Consider the following 17,817-nt stretch of genomic DNA (forward strand, 5'->3'; position numbering starts at 1 on the left):
CCACTACCACAATATGAATAGGCATAGCTTAGTGGGCTGTAGGTAGTTTAGTGGTTAAGAGCGTAGTGCCAATAACCGAAAGGTCGCTGGTTCTAATCCCCGAGCCGACTAGGTGAAAAATCTGTCGATGTGCCCTTGAGCAAGGCACTTAACCCTAATTGCTCCTGTAAGTCGCTCTGGATAAGAGTGTCTGCTAAATGACTAAGAATTGTACAATAGGTTGATATGCTACCTCATGAAGGAGGCCTATTGAAACAACAAACTCAGATTACTTTGAAGTGGTTTTGCTTTACTGGTCGTTTTGGCATCATGTGCATACTGTATGTGGCTTTCATGGCCTTGACAAGATGTGATGTAAAACACCTCTGCACTGAACAATTCTAAATCATATAAATTCCTTAATTAATAATCTAGTCTAAAGCAGGGACATAGCCACTTCAGAATCCTCAGTATTGGTAGTTAGGATGTTGTGAGGAAGTTTCTACTCAGAGAGCTGAGCCTCACTTACAGCCTTGGCCTGCACACTAGCCCCGAATGCACAATACCTCTGTCAGAGAACCTATAGAGCATAGAGAGAGAGACTATGGAGCGTAGAGAGAGACGTGTTATCAGAACAAAGAGCAACTATTTTCCCATGACCCCTGACCTGGGCACTTTATCACAGGCTGTTCATGCTTTGCTCAGTCTGTTTTTCAGTCTATGCTCTGGTCTGGTTAAATTTGAGGGAAAATTATACACTATCATGTTATTCATGTAACGTCCAGAATCATGGCACAACAAAGAGTCAGCCGCTAGGTTTCTAAAATGCCTAGAAGTCTAATTCTCAGTGATATCAATCAAGATGTATATAAATTAAAGTTGTGTTTGAAGTCTGAGGATATACAGCAAGCAAGAGACAAGATAAGACATAATATATTAAATAGGCCTTTCTCAGAACGAGCTGTTAACCAAGTCTTGCTATATTAAATCAAAGCATCTTGGCTTGTTCTTTGTTTGATTTATGTAGGTTTAGCGATGGTTCCTGTTCCTCTGCCCCACCCCTATGGGTATGTGAACACATTTGCTCTGTGTGGGGGTATCGTTGTCAGCATCTCTGACAAATTTAAACCAAAGAATGTAATCTGCATTGCAATGCGGGCATGTGAAATACCATAGCCTTACAGCTGTTCAGTCCATTTTCTCCTTGCAAGTTATGAATGGATAGGCTTTTATGTCGCTATGATTTTCCCCATTATCTGTGAATAATGTATATCCTTGGGGAAGGAAGCTCTCTCCTGCTATTATTACTCTGCCCTCGTAGACTCATACCTGTCCCTGTGCTCTGAGTGTGTGTGAGCAGAAATGGGTCGGAGTCTACATCCAAAGGTCTGTTAGGTTTCTTTGAATGATTTGTGAACTAAGTTGTAATTCATAATTTTACTGGTATTTTGGGAAATACTGTATGTCCAAAAATAGTTGTATACAATATTATACGGCAGATGAAGAGCCACTTTCAAAACACATTAGGCTAATTGACCATCAATTGACTTTGGCTGCATTTAGACAGGCAGCCCAATTCTGATATTTTTTCCACTAAATATTATTTTGACCAACATCAGATCTTTTCACATCAGATCTTTTTCAGATCTGATTGGTCAAAAGAGCAGAATTGGGATGCCTGTCTAAACGCAGCCTTTGAGTCATAGAGAAATTAGTGAGCACATTTTTCACAGTAGGTTAAATCTTTGTTTCAGTTAATCAAGCACAACAGTTAATTTTCAGCTGAGAGATGTGTAGTCCTCATATAGTCCTCATAATGAAAACAGTTATTAGGTTAGCATTGTATATCATTTTAATCAGCCCACATCCATGACTACTTACATGTATGAATCCATTTTAAATGTTTGAAGATTAAATATTGCAATTAAGGATCAAAACATCAGAAATCAGTGATTCAGACAGCTTTTTGGGCACATTTTTGTAAATATTTTAACATATTTATATATCTGGCACACCTGGCTCATTTGGTTGTGTATTCTACATCACTACGAACATTTCAATATATTATTGGGCATACTACAATTATATTTCATACAGGTATGGTCATGCGGAATTGATCCAATAAGACCCCATTGAGTTGTTTGGAGGCCATATGGGAAAAAGACTTCTGTGGGGTTAATAGGTGAATGCTGTGATGGCCCTGTGTCTACAAATCCACGTTCTAGCTGAGTGTGTGCAATTTGGTGCCTCTATCACCAAAGTTACAATCCAAAAACATAGTTGCCCCACTACATGGAATTCTATGGCTAAGGTTCCAACATTCTAATGTCAATGATACAATATGGGCGATTTTGTAACAATAGTTAGTGCTTTTAAAGTTGGTTATATTATATATAATTTGAAAGGTAATTTCATGTTGTCAAACAAAGTTTAAAATGTATTAGGGTTCCCTTTTTAAAAGCAATTTATAAAGGTAATTCTCATACCCTAGAGGTCAAAGGTCATACAGTGCCTTTGGAAAGTATTCAGACCCATTACTTTTTCCACATTTTGTTAGGTTACAGCCTTATTCTAAAATTGATTCAATTAATTTTTCCCCTCATCAATCTACACACAATACCGCATAATGACACAATACCGCATGATGGCAAAACAAAAAAAGGTTTTTAGAAATGTTTGCTCATTTATAAAATAAAATAAATTGAAATCTGACATTTACATAATTATTCAGACCCTTTACTAAGTACTTTGTTGAAGCACCTTTGACAGCGATTACAGCCTTGAGTCTTCTAGGGTATGACGCTTCAAGCTTGGCACACCTGTATTTGGGGAGTTTCTCCCATTCTTCTCTACAGATCCTCTCAAGCTCTGTCAGGTTGGATGGGGAGCGTTGCTGCACAGCTAATTTCAGGTCTCTTCAGAGATGTTTGATCGGGTTCAAGTCCGGGCTCTGATTAGGGTCGTTGTCCTGTTGGAAGGTGAACCGTCACCCCAGTCTGAGGTCCTGAGTGCTCTGGAGCAGGTTTTCATCAAGGATCTCTCTGTACTTTTCTCCGTTCATCTTTCCCTCGATCCTGACTAGTCTCCCAGTCCCTGCCGCTGAACAACATCCTCACAGCATGATGCTGCCACCACCATGCTTCACCGTAGGGATGGTGCCAGGTTTCCTCCAGATCTGACGCTTGGCATTCAGGCCAAAGAGTTCAATCTTGGTTTCATCAGACCAGAGAATCTTGTTTCTCATGGTCAGACAGTCTTTAGGTGTCTTTTGGCAAACTCCAAGCGGGCTGTCATGTGCCTTTTACTGAGGAGTTGCTTACGTCTGGCCACTCTACCATAAAGGCCTGATTGGTGGAGTGCTGCAGAGATGGTTGTCCTTCTGGAAGGTTCTCCCATTTTCACAGAGGAACTCGAGCTCTGTCAGAGTGACCATCAGGTTCTTGGTCACCTCCTTGACCAAGGCCCTTCTCCCCTGACTGCTCAGTTTGGCCAAGCGGCCAGCTCTAGGAAGAGTCTTGGTGGTTCCAAACTTCTTCCATTTAAGAATGATGGAGGCCACTGTGCTATTGGGGACCTTCAATGCTGCAGAAATGTTTTGGTACCCTTCCCCAGATCTGTGCCTCGACACAATCCTGTCTCAGAGCTCTACGGACAATTCCTTCAACCTCATGGCTTGGTTTTTGCTCTGACATGCACTGTCAACTGTGGGGCCTTATATAGACAGGTGTGTGCCTTTCCAAATCATGTCCAATCAATTGAATTTACCACAGGTGGACTCCAATCAAGTATAAACATCTCTAGGATGATCAATGGAAACAGGATGCACCTGAGCTCAATTTCAAGTCTCATAACAAAGGGTCTGAATGCTTATGTAAATAAGGTATTTCTGTTTTTTCTTTTTAATAAATTTGCAAACATTTCTAAAAACCTCTTTTCACTTTGTCATTATGGGGTATTGTGTGTAGATTGCTGAGGATTTTAAAAAATGTAATCCATTTTAGAATAAGGCTGTAATGTAACAAAATGTGGAAAAAGTCAATGGGTCTGAATACTTTCTATAATAATAATAATATGCCATTTCTGAAGGCACTGTAGTTCTGTTGACGTGAACATTCCGAAAATGTGTCTGTTGGATAGCTATGAATCTAAGCTTTCCAATGATACAGTATATGATTAAAGGTTATATGTGAGCAATAACCTGTTGTATACTGACATTGTTTGTCATAGGGTAAAATCCCTATGGGAAAAATGAATGGAATGGAGGAATGAAAGAAAGAGTGATCACAGAGAAAGCTCCAATTGCCGCACTGCTATCACACATTTTACAACTCTAGGGACATAGACCTTTAAACAAATCACTGAGACATCATCACCCCAAGTGAGCCTGACGGCCCAAACTATGTGGAGAAGTCTTTGCCATTCTTTTGATCTGTCTGGTCTTTGCTGGTAAACCAGTTTAGAAACTCTGTGGTTAAACTATACTGAACAAACATATAAAGCAAAATGCAACAATTTAAAAGATTTTACTGAGTTACAGTTCATATAAGGAAATCAGTCAATTGAAAGAAATTCATTAGGCCCAAATCTATGGATTTCACATGAATGGGAATACCGATATACATCTGTTGGTCACAGATACCTTTAATAAAATGTAGGGGCATGGATCGGAAAACCATTCAGTATCTGGTGTGACCACCATTTGCATAGAGTTGATCAGGCTGTTGCGAAGTTGCTGGATATTGTCGGGAACTGGAACACACTGTAGTACACGTCGATCCAGAGCATCCCAAACATGCTCAATGGGTGACATGTCTGGTGAGTATGCAGGCCATGGAAGAACTGGGGCATTTTCACAATTCCAGGAATTGTGCACAGATCCTTGTGACATGGGGCCGTGCATTATCATGCTGAAACATGAGGTGATGGCAGCAGATGAATGGCATGACAATGGGCCTCAGGATCTCGTCACGGTATCTCTTGTGCATTCAAATTGCCATCGATAAAATGCAATTGTTTTCATTGTCCATAGCTTATGCCTGCCCACACCATAACCCCACCGCCACCATGGGGCACTCTGTTCACAACGTTGACATCAGCAAACCACTGGCCCTACACACAACGCCATACACGTGGTCTCCGGTTGGACGTACTGCCAAATTCTCTAAGACATCATTGTTTGCACAGAATTTTTGCACAGAATTTGAGGGAAATAAGCTTTTTTTGCATTTCTTGGATATTTTATTTCAGCTCATGAAATGTGGGACCAACACTTTACATTGGGTTCATATTTTTGTTCAGTGGTATGAATTAGAGATTTGGTATATCGACAGTCTAAAACATTCGCGGTCTCTTTAACTACGTGCATGTGAGACCATGGAAGGAGGTACCTACGAAATTAAAATCAGCCTACAGTTTATTACCGTTTCCTGGCAGCAGGATCGTGCTAAACCTTGGGAATATCTATTTTTTTAACACTCTAGTAGAGTACAACTGTTTTTCACAGCACTGCAATCGCCTTCGAAAAAATGTATGGATAATTTGACGTATTTTAATATTATTATTATTACTATTATTATTATTATTATTATTATTATTATTATTATTATTATTATTATTATTTATACCAGCATTTCTTTTGAAAGTTTACACACATACTCCTATGCTGAAAGCTATTGTGTACGTTATATTTAAAGAAATACACTTTTAATAAAATACAAATATATGTTATTGGAATTACTCAATAGAGTCTGCAAAAACTTAAATTGGTCTCTTGTGCTGGGCGATGGGTTTAATACAGAGTACTGGTGACTCCTTGCTCAACCTACTCCATTCACTGCAATGCAATATGCTGTACATGGGATACACATTGGGTTGTAGAGAGAAAAATACAACTGTCTCAGCTAAAGTGGGGTGGAAAATATCCAGTAGGGTCTCTACTATCCAAATATGGCTTTTTACTCCACCCCTTCCATAGCACCCAATGCAAGACACTAAATTGCATTAAATACATATTGGGTTGTAGAGACCCTACTGTCTCAGCTAAAGGGAGGGGGTGGAGAACGAAGTGCTGCTGGATATGTATGACACAGTCCCCCTCAAAAACGAATCATACTGAGTATTTCCCACCCCACTTTAGCTGAGACAGGTAGAAAGTTCTCTCTACAATCCAATTTGTATTGGCCTCCCGAGTGGCGCAGTGGTCACTATTTTATTTATTTTATTTTATAAATTACTTATCGCCTTTTCTTGTTGGCACAATAAAAGTGGCCATTGATTAAAATTCAATATCTTTTTAATCATCTAACGATATTACAATGTGGGCTTTTCTTTTGAAGTTTTTTTATTTATTACCATACAAAGTGACGTCATCGTTCTGCTGGCAGAATAGTACCAAAGATTTTTATAACTAAACCAAGATAGACCACAGCCTGTCGTTTCAAATGGGAATAAATTAGGCTTAGTGGGCAGAACAAGTTAGAGGTGACAGAGCCAAGCATGAACTAGCGAGATCCTATTGGCCCGTTCCAACCACTGATATTTGCATTTTTCCGTTGGGGAACGCCTACTCTGTGAAGTGCGCGTGTGCAATAACTCATTCGCCTTTGCACTCTTTATAAACAACGCCAATTTTTGACACTTTGGCGAAGGGTAAAGTCTACAGAACTTAGTCCACACTGTTCATAACATATTGTAGTTTTGGGAACATAAATCTGTATTGAGATCAAATCTTTCATCGATGAGCAAATTATCAGAATGTCGGCCAAATTCATCTCTTTCCATCTTCTCCCACTGCTGGCCATTGGGCTTCCTCTCTACCATATTTGGTAGTGAGTGGAAACGCCAACCGGATGCTTCACATGGATACATCTGGTGAATTATCTTGCTCATTGTTCTACCTTTGATAGCTGTCGGAGGCAAAAGTTAGTGCGGCCCTGTCTATGGTCTATATTTAGCATTTTAACCGGGAACTTTTGGCCGTTTATTAGGTCTAGGGTTGTGTTAAGTGTATTTTGAATGCGTACACATTATGTTTTAGTACACTGAATCGCCATAAAGGAGGCAGGAAGTGAATTTGGTAGCCCAGAGGTTTCAAAACAAGCTCGACTCGAACAGAAAGGTTCGGTATTTCCGCTTTTTTTCATGGTAAGAGAGACCTACACGCAAGTCGCAACAAGTCTGTAATGGTTATAGAATTACTTATGATAATGGTAAAAAATGATGTATGCTTAAGTTACATGCATTTGATCGACTGCCAATATTTTACATTATCCACAGGTGTGCGTGTTTTTTCTTCTTACAAACACAGGTGTACTGTCTGGCACCATTCAAGTAGCGATTGACGTCAGACTTTGAACTGTGACCCTGAACCTGTACACCTGAGGTTCTCCAGGATGGCTGGGCGAGGCTCTGACACGATGGAGCATGATGGAGGGGAAACTATATCAGATGTCAGTTTTCCGTTGGGAGAGGGTGTGTCTGGCAGAGGAAGAAGTAGTATCTCTATGTCTGATGAGGGAGAGGAGGCTTTCTATGTGCCTGAGAGTAGACCGACCCTGGACCTGGGAGATGGCCCAAGACCCATGGACACTACTTACTGGTGAGACACTGACCATACCACAGCACATGTCACGTGCCCAGAATTAAGCTTGATCCTTTCCCCATCCTCAATCATTCATAGTTGGTGTGTGTGGGGGGGGGGTATTCGGTTTGTTTGGCAGGCATGATGTGGAAAGGGCTCGATCCCCAGTCCACAGCTACAATTCCGTATACAGTGATACCCAATTCTGTCAATCTGATGAACTGGATGAAGAAACTGAGCTGTCTGCTACTAGGTACACAAAAACATGTTGATTTATAGACACCCATACACTTACATTAACATACAGTACAATGAAAGCATGTGCAAAAGCATTCGGCCACACAAAAAATACATGCACTTGCATTACACGTGTATATACAGTGAGGGAAAAAAGTATTTGATCCCCTGCTGATTTTGTACGTTTGCCCACTGACAAAGAAATGATCAGTCTATAATTTTAATGGTAGGTTTATTTGAACAGTGAGAGACAGAATAGTAACAATAAAATCCAGAAAAACACATTGTTATAAATTGATTTGCATTTTAATGAGGGAAATAAGTATTTGACCCCCTCTCAATCAGAAAGATTTCTGTCTCCCAGGTGTCTTTTATACAGGTATCGAGCTGAGATTAGGAGCACACTCTTAAAGGGAGTGCTCCTAATCTCAGCTTGTTACCTGTATAAAAGACACCTGTCCACAGAAGCAATCAAACAATCAGATTCCAAACTCTCCACCATGGCCAAGACCAAAGAACTCTCCAAGGATGTCAGTGACAAGATTGTAGACCTACACAAGGCTGGAATGGGCTACAAGACCATTGCCAAGCAGCTTGGTGAGAAGGTGACAACAGTTGGTGCGATTATTCACAAATGGAAGAAACACAAAAGACCTGTCAATCTCCCTTGGCCTGGGGCTCCATGCAAGATCTCACCTCGTGGAGTTGCAATGATCATGAGAACAGTGAGGAATCATCCCAGAACTACACGGGAGGATCTTGTCAATGATCTCAAGGCAGCTGGGACCATAGTCACCAAGAAAACAATTGGTAACACACTACGCCGTGAAGGACTGAAATCCTGCAGCGCCCGCAAGGTCCCCCTGCTCAAGAAAGCACATATACAGGGCCGTCTGAAGTTTGCCAATGAACATCTGAATGATTCAGAGGAGAACTGGGTGAAAGTGTTGTGGTCAGATGAGACCAAAATCGAGCTCTTTGGCATCAACTCAACTCGCCGTGTTTAAAGGAGGAGGAATGCTGCCTATGACCCCAAGAACACCATCCCACCGTCAAATATGGAGGTGGAAACATTATGCTTTGGGGGTGTTTTTCTGCTAAGGGGACAGGACAACTTCACCGCATCAAAGGGACAATGGACGGGGCCATGTACCGTCAAATCTTGGGTGAGAACCTCCTTCCCTCAGCCAGGGCATTGAAAATGGGTTGTGGATGGGTATTCCAGCATGACAATGACCCAAAACACACGGCCAAGGCAACAAAGGAGTGGCTCAAGAAGAAGCACATTAAGGTCCTGGAGTGGCCTAGCCAGTCTCCAGACCATAATCCCATAGAAAATCTGTGGAGGGAGCTGAAGGTTCGAGTTGCCAAACGTCAGCCTCGAAACCTTAATGACTTGGAGAAGATCTGCAAAGAGGAGTGGAACAAAATCCCTCCTGAGATGTGTGCAAACCTGGTGGCCAACTACAAGAAACGTCTGACCTCTGTGATTGCCAACAAGGGTTTTGCCACCAACTACTAAGTCATGTTTTGCAGAGGGGTCAAATACTTATTTCCCTCATTAAAATGCAAATCAATTCATAACATTTTTGACATGCGTTTTTCTGGATTTTGTTGTTGTTATTCGGTCTCTCGCTGTTCAAATAAACCTACCATTAAAATTATAGACTGATCATGTCTTTGTCAGTGGGCAAACGTACAAAATCAGCAGGGGATCAAATACTTTTTTCCCTCACTGTATATATATTTTTTACAAAGTATAAACACAAAACAGGAACACAAACCGTTGTAAAGGATTACAGTACGTCAACATATTTGTTATATTATGTTCACAACGGCTCCTTGAAGCAGCACTATTTCACTACTGCTGATTATTTATTTATTTTCTATGTGATGTTCTATTTACAGAGTCCAGCTGGAAAGAACAGAGTCTTACTCCAGCTGCTACTCCGTTGACAGTGATGACTGTGAGAACAGAACCAGGAAGTAAGAAAAGTCCTCCATGTTTGATCAGGCACAGACAGGATGCAATCTATGTTAAAGTGTGTTATTATGGTATAATTATGCATATGTTTATGTGAGTATTTGTTCCTGGGTTCAGTGGGAGTATAATGTTGGTGTTTGTGCATGTATGTCCATTTGTTTACAAAATGGTAATATCTGTGGATAGGCTCATGCACCAGTATGTGTAGCAATATTTAATCTTCCACCACCTCTCCAGGTCTCAAAGCGCTGCACCTAAAGCAGAGAGTCCTGAAGTGGAACTTCCTCTAAGACCAGAGCTGATCAAAAACCCAGGCGAGAAGAGGCACCCTGCCATGACTGTAGACTTCACCTTCAAGGTGGGCTCACACTTCACTCTTGTCTAGGTGATGTACTGTATGTTCAGCAACAAATGTCAACATGTCCCCAAAGTTAAGTGTAGTGGATGAGAATTGCTTTTCTCTTATTTTAATTTTTTCTGTGGACACCAGGCCATCAGGAAGACACTGGAGAGGCTGGGGCAGGATGATCTGAGGAAATTTAAGATCACGCTGTGGAAGCGTTACCCAGAGTCATTCAGCGCTCCTCCCCAGGGCATGGACATGGTGGACCTGGTGGACAGACTGCTGGAGTGTTATGACCTAGAGGTGGCCCTGCAGCTCACCAAGGCCCTGCTGAAGGACATGGACCTCAAGCGCCTGGCTGACTACCTCACGGACCTCTGCAAGAAAAGTATGCACGTTGTCTTTATTTCATTCGATTCATGTAATATAATGATAAAATAACAAAAAAAGTATACTTTGAGTTATGATAGGGTAACAGTTGAGCTATGCTCATGAGGCATTTATACGTTATACAGTACTTCAAGAACCAATGGGCTATACACTAAAATTGTTAATTTAAATGGCCATTGAACAGGAAATACAGTGCATTCAGAAAGTATTCAGACCCCTTGACTTTTTCCACATTTTGTTACATTACAGACTTATTCTAAAATGGATTAAATAAATACAAATCCTCATCAATCTACACACAATAACCCATAATGACAAAGCAAAAACAGGTTTAGACATTTTTGCAAAGGTATAAAAAAAAAAAACTGAAATACCTTATTTACATAAGTATTCAGACCCTTTGCTGTGAGACTCGAAATTGAGCTCAGGTTCATCCTGTTTCCATTGATCATCCTTGAGATGTTTCTACAACTTGATTGGAGTCCACCTGTGGTAAATTCAATTGATTGGACATGATTTGGAAAGGTACACACGTCTATATAAGCTCCCACAGTTGCCAGTGCATGTCAGAGCAAAAACCAAGCCAAGAGGTTGAAGGAATTGACCGTAGAGATCCGAGACAGGATTGTGTCGAGGCAAAGATCTGGGAAAGGGTACCAAAACATTTCTGCAGCATTGAAGGTCCCCAAGAACACAGTGGCCTCCATCATTCTTAAATGGAAGAAGTTTGGAACCACCAAACTTTCTAGAGCTGGCCGCCCGGCCAAACTGAGCAATCGGGGGAGAAGGGCCTTGGTCAGGGAGGTGACCAAGAACCCGATGGTCACTCTGACAGAGCTCCTCTGTGGAGATGGGAGAACCTTCCAGAAGGACAACCATCTCTGCAGCACTCCACCAATCAGGCCTTTATGGTAGAGTGACCAGACGGAAGCCACTCCTTGGTAAAAGGCACATGACAGCAAAAATGTATAACCTATTTTTGCCTTGGTATTGTGTGTAGATTGAGAGGGAAAACGATTTTATCAATTTCAGAAGGCTGTAATGTAACAAAATGTGGAAAAAGTCAAGGGGCCTGAATACTTTCCAAATGCATTGTATACTAGACTGTACCTTTTTAATGTCTGTGTTTTCTCTGTGCAGATGAGGTGCGTTATGAGCTGAGACACACTCTGCTGAGGAAGTATAGCAGTATGTATGAGGGCTTTGCCCAGCAGGGAGAGCATAAGGCCTTTGACAGTGTCTTTAATGAGCTCTATATAACAGACAGAGGCAACGCTGGGCCCAATATCCAGCACGAGGTCAGAAAGATCGACAAGCTGTCCACCAATCGCAAGAAAGAGGAGCTGATCACCTGCAGGCAGATCTTTGACCCCAATGTGATCTATGAGAAGCATGTGAGCCATATAGTGACCAACGGCATCGCCGGGGTAGGGAAGTCTGTAGCCGTGCAGAAGTTCATCATGGACTGGGCCGAGGAGCGCGAGCACAGTCATGTCTACTTCCTGTTCCCACTGCCCTTCAAAGAGCTCAACCTCATGCTGGGCCAAAAGACCAGCCTCCTGGAGATCGTCCACACCCTCTACCCCGAGACCAAGGTGCTGCCCACCTTTGAGTGCGACGAAGGCAAGGTCATGTTCATCTGTGACGGGCTGGATGAGTATGCGCGTCGCCTGGACTTCCACCGCACCGAGACTTTGTGTGACAGCACTGAGCCAGCCACCATGCACGTGGTGGTGACCAACCTGATTAGGGGCAACCTGCTCCCCTCGTCTCTCCTCTGGATCATCTCTCGCCCCCTCACCTCCAGTCGGCTGCCCCCAGAAGCTGTGCACCAGGTGTTGGAGGTGCGTGGCTTCACCGACGAACAGAAGGAGGAGTACTTCAGGAGGAGATTTCAGGACCCGGCGCAGGCCAATAAGGTGATTGCCCACCTGACCTCCTGCAAGACCCTCCACATCATGTGCCATCTGCCCATGTTCTGCTGGGTGGTGTGCGGGGTTTTCCAGCGCACGTTTAGTGAGAAAGGGCCGGATGCAGAGCTGCCCAAGGGGCTGACCCTGATGTACACCCACCTGTTGCTGGTGCACCTGCATGTGCGTGGCTCCAGGGGCTCTGCCTCCCGCACCCCGGAAGAGGAGAGGGACTTCCTGATGAAGCTGGGCAAGCTGGCCTTCACGATGCTGGAGAAAAACCAGATGGTCATTGGCAAGGACACCTTGAAGGACTGCGGGGTGGACGTCGCTGAGGCAGTCACCAAGAGCGGTCTGTGCATTGAGTTCCTGATCGAGCAGTTTGTCATGTACCAGGAGAGGATCCAGACCTTCATCCACCCCACCATCCAAGAATACCTGGCTGCCCTCTACGTGTTCCTCACCTGGAGGTGCACAGGGCAGAACGTCCTGCAGCAGCCGCTGAAGAGCAAGTTCTCACGCATGTTCAAGGACCCTGGGCTGCTGGACATGCACCGCAGCGCTATAGAGAGGAGCTTGCAGAGCCCCGATGGAAACCTGGATGTTTTCCTGCGCTTCCTGTTGGGCATGGCCCAGATAGCCAATCAGGAGCTGCTGCAACGCTTCCTACCCAATATGAACAAATGCGCGTCTGTCTCTGAGGAGACAGCCGCCATCATCAGGAAGAAGATCAAAGAGAACCACCACCCTGACAGGAACGCCAACCTGCAGTGCTGCCTGGACGAGCTGGGTGTTGGTGCTGAAACTCCCAGCCGCAGCCGCTCGAACTCTGTGAAGAACCACTGACTGACAATACTCTGACTACAGTATTTATAAAGACAAAGAGTGTCATTAGGTTTGAAATATGTGTTGTATTCTTTACAGTATAGTTTGACAAACTTTCATAAGGGAATTGGGGAAGAAAGATATGGATACTTCAGGGTTGCTTTGTAACAAAATACTCATAACTGTGGTAAGTATGAGTAAATATGTAATGAGAAAAGTAGCCACAAGGTGGCAGTAGCATTCAACTACTATACTACTGAGACATGGGCAGTAAAGTCACTCAGCTACTGTGAGGGGTTATAAAAAGAGTGAAAATAGATTTATAGGCAGTCACACATGTATTGACTGTATATTAATATAACATTGTCATTATGATGCTTATTATTACACCAGAGATGGGCAACTTTGGTGGGGGTGACAAAAATCGGAGCTCATGACGGGCCGCAGTAGCTCACAGCCATACCCACACATGCAGTCAGAGCCAACCCCTAGCCTTTTGCAGGCAAAACATTTTAGTGGCCCCCCTCTTGACAGTGGAGAGAAACAATTTAATTTCCTGGACTTAGAGCAAATGTTGCAGTTTTAAAGCAAGTTTGCTGCAATTCTACTCATTTTGCCATGGGGCAGAGAAAAAATAGCATTTTTACAGCTAATTTTCTGCAATTCTACACATTTTGCCATAGGGTGAAGAGAAATATTAGCTGTTTTTTATACACTTAAACAACACAATGTAACTCCAAGTCAATCACACTTCTGTGAAATCAAACTGTCCACTTAGGAAGCAACACTGCTTGACAATACATTTCACATGCTGTTGTGCAAATGGAATAGACAACAGGTGAAAATTATAGGCAATTAGCAAGACACCCCCAATAAAGGACTGGTTTTGCAGGTGGTGACCACAGACCACTTCTCAGTTCCTATGCTTCCTGGCTGATGTTTTGGTCACTTTTGAATGCTGGCGGTGCTTTCACTCTAGTGGTAGCATGAGACGGAGTCTACAACCCACACAAGTGGCTCAGGTAGTGCAGCTCATCCAGGATGGCACATCAATGCGAGCTGTGGCAAGAAGGTTTGCTGTGTCTGTCAGCGTAGTGTCCAGAGCATGGAGGCGCTACCAGGAGACAGGCCAGTACATCAGGAGACGTGTAGGAGGCTGTAGGAGGGCAACAACCCAGCAGCAGGACTGCTACCTCCGCCTTTGTGCAAGGAGGAGCAGGCGGAGCACTGCCAGAGCCCTGCAAAATGACCTCCAGCAGGCCACAAATGTGCATGTGTCTGCTCAAACGGTCAGAAACATACTCCATGAGGGTGGTATGAGGGCCTGACGTCCACAGGTGGGGGTTGTGCTTACAGCCCAACACCGTGCAGGACGTTTGGCATTTGCCAGAGAACACCAAGATTGGCAAATTCGCAACTGGCGCCCTGTGCTCTTCACAGATGAAAGCAGGTTCACACTGAGCACGTGACAGAGTCTGGAGACGCCGTGGAGAACGTTCTGCTGCCTGCAACATCCTCCAGCATGACCGGTTTGGCGGTGGGTCAGTCATGGTGTGGGGTGGCATTTCTTTGGGGGGCCGCACAGCCCTCCATGTGCTCGCCAGAGGTAGCCTGACTGCCATTAGGTACCGAGATGAGATCCTCAGACCCCTTGTGAGACCATATGCTGGTGCGGTTGGCCCTGGGTTCCTCCTAATGCAAGACAATGCTAGACTGTGGCTGGAGTGTGTCAGCAGTTCCTGCAAGAGGAAGGCATTGATGCTATGGACTGGCCCGCCCGTTCCCCAGACCTGAATCCAATTGAGCACATCTGGGACATCATGTCTCGCTCCATCCACCAACGCCACGTTGCACCACAGACTGTCCAGGAGTTGGCGGATGCTTTAGTCCAGGTCTGGGAGGAGATCCCTCAGGAGACCATCCGCCACCTCATCAGGAGCATGCCCAGGCGTTGTAGGGAGGTCATACAGGCACGTGGAGGCCACACACACTACTGAGCCTCATTTTGACTTGTTTTAAGGACATTACATCAAAGTTGGATCAGCCTGTAGTGTGGTTTTCCAGTTTCATTTTGAGGGTGACTCCAAATCCAGACCTCCATGGGTTGATACATTTTATTTCCATTGATCATTTGTGTGATTTTGTTGTCAGCACATTCAACTATGTAAATAAAAAAGTATTTAATAAGATTATTTCATTCATTCAGATCTAGGATGTGTTATTTTAGTGTTCCCTTTATTTTTTTGAGCAGTGTATACCTGAGTTACTAACAAAATCAATGGGGGCCCCTGGTCGATAATTCGACCATGATTACTACAACTTTAGATAGCTGGCTCAACTAACTTACCAATCTAAAAAATGTTAGCGGACATGGGCTAATTGAGTGACTATCAATGACTGACATAAGAGAGAAATTGCTGATTCAACCACATTTCTAAATTGCACATTGCAGGGTTGAGTCAATTCCATTTAAATTCCAGTAAATTCTAAGAAAACCCAATTCCACATTTCTCATTGAAAAGCAATGGAGTTGAAATTTCATTGTACTTCGTGAATTGAAATGGAATTGACCCTGGCATGTTGTGTATTCTACTATTCTAACTCTCAACAGTAAATTGAGACCCTGACTGAGTTCCTAAAAAAAAATACAAAAACATTTGGAAATTGATCCGCAGGCCTTCAGAAGGGGTCCTCCCTGCTTTACACAATAGTGAGCTGATGCACTGTTATCAGTGTTATATATGAGCTTACAAGGTGCACACAAATGACATGATGCAACCTTATTTGCAATGGCTGCCTACTACCAGAACAGTTATGGTCTCACTGTAATATGATAAAACACAATTGAATCAATTTCTAACAAATGTGAAAAAAATAAGGACATATGAAGAGAAGTTCCCTCTAAACTAAACTGTCTTTAATCTAGGCTACAGAGTCTGTGCAACAACAAAAACAACTTGTCAACAATTTAATGTATTTTCTTATCCATCCCTATTATTTGAGTCCTCAACATTGCATTAGAATCCATATTTGACTTATCACTAGATGGAGCAATAGTTGTTGTTGACCGAGGTATGGATGATACACAAGTGGACTAAGACTCATTTCTTGCAAGCGTGGTTTCGTTTTTTTCTCTGATCCTTTTTCCTATGTTTCTTCTTGAGTTCCTTTCTCGGTTTCCCCAGGTGTTTTGAGTTGGGAGTGAGTGAAGGACGAGGGGAGAGGACTTGAGGTAATGAGGGAAAACTAGCCTTGTGATTGGGCATCAGTGTGACAGTCCTTTGGTCAAGCCCAGCCAGGCTTCTTATCACACAGGTAAAAGTGGACCTGAAATCTTCTGCAGTCACGTTCTTTAACACCAGACTCCTCTGGATCACCCTGCCGTCCTCTGAGGCTGATCTGAAACCACATTTACAACACTTAGCCAACACTCCCTCCACGTATTATATCGTACAACAGCTGAACAGAACACATACTGTAGACTTTGCGTACTCTACATGTGTGGTCCAAATATGGAAAGAGTAGTATAGTATTAACAGCATTGTTAAAGGGTAGAAAGTAAAATAAATAAAAGGGACATGGTTTTGTGTGAAGACAAACCCCAGTACTTACTCCTCTGTTTCTGATACTCTGCCATCAGTGTAGGCTACCTCTGGGAAGATTCTGTTGACCAGCCAGTAGACAAGGGTAAAGTCATCAGGAAGGCCTGGGTCTGCCTTACATTCAATAACCAACTGCTCCCCTGTATATGACAAACACATCCTGTTTGTTAAAAACGGTGGTTCTTAACCAACACCAGAATAGAATTCTCAGACTGCACACCCAGATTCTAAAACACTGAGGCGAAGACCAGGTTGTCTGCGAGTTTAAACACTCGAGAATATCCACAATTGATATAAGCCACTTTCATGAAAACGTAAAAAATAACAGATGGCATAATTCTTTACCTAGACCAGCTCTTATTTTGGACCTATGGGGCTGGAGGATTCTGGGACACAGCATCTCTATGGAATCTGGACAATAACATCTGAAGTTAGAGAGACACTTTGAAACGTTAAAAAAATAATGTATGCAGGAAGGTAGACTGACAGACCTGCAGTGGCCTCTGAGCGTAGGACCCCAATACATCCCATGAAGGCTGTAGTGAAGAGATGGAGGACACCATCAGCCATTGCGAAACACAGGCACATACATACAGAAAATGTAGATCCATATTCAGCAGAAAAATGCACATTCCCATACTCCGCATACGTCAGTGAACGTGTGTGAGAATGTTAGAGGATCTCTTACCTGTGAGAAGAATCGTCAACTCCATACTGGCTTCAGTCTGACTACTGTGTGAGTTGGTCAACAAAGCTGGTTGTAACAACACTGTCATTTACTTACTATATATGCACAGTTACTTCCCCTTAACCCACGCGTACCAAGAACACACGCATAAAGGGAATTCCCTGTAAAGTTATTTTGCAGATTCATGTTAGACAGTCAAAATTAAATGAGTTAAGTGAGATTTTGACCTCAAATGTGACTTCTGACATATTCAGGTCACATTTCTCATGTGTAATATACC

General features: G+C 43.1%; 2 protein-coding genes across 2 annotated transcripts; one reads left to right on the forward strand and one right to left on the reverse strand.

Annotated features, from left to right (window-relative positions):
* The first annotated feature begins 6,861 nt into the window (after positions 1 to 6,861).
* LOC311142719 (NLR family CARD domain-containing protein 3-like) lies at positions 6,862 to 15,448 on the forward strand. The gene is made up of 7 exons (XM_084178377.1): positions 6,862 to 7,122; positions 7,286 to 7,576; positions 7,698 to 7,811; positions 9,704 to 9,781; positions 10,017 to 10,137; positions 10,270 to 10,510; positions 11,653 to 15,448. Exons 2-7 carry the CDS (start codon positions 7,371 to 7,373, stop codon positions 13,266 to 13,268), a joined length of 2,376 nt encoding a protein of 791 aa, XP_084034503.1. The 5' UTR covers positions 6,862 to 7,122; positions 7,286 to 7,370; the 3' UTR covers positions 13,269 to 15,448.
* A 754-nt stretch (positions 15,449 to 16,202) lies between these two features.
* LOC311142721 (uncharacterized protein) lies at positions 16,203 to 17,723 on the reverse strand. The gene is made up of 5 exons (XM_084178379.1): positions 17,538 to 17,723; positions 17,341 to 17,385; positions 17,195 to 17,260; positions 16,860 to 16,989; positions 16,203 to 16,646 (listed from the first exon to the last, which is right to left on the reverse strand). Exons 1-5 carry the CDS (start codon positions 17,623 to 17,625, stop codon positions 16,349 to 16,351), a joined length of 627 nt encoding a protein of 208 aa, XP_084034505.1. The 5' UTR covers positions 17,626 to 17,723; the 3' UTR covers positions 16,203 to 16,348.
* Positions 17,724 to 17,817: the final 94 nt, after the last annotated feature.

Source organism: Coregonus lavaretus, assembly GCF_964263955.1.
Source record: "Coregonus lavaretus genome assembly, chromosome: 15".
NCBI classification, from domain to species: Eukaryota; Metazoa; Chordata; class Actinopteri; order Salmoniformes; family Salmonidae; genus Coregonus; species Coregonus lavaretus.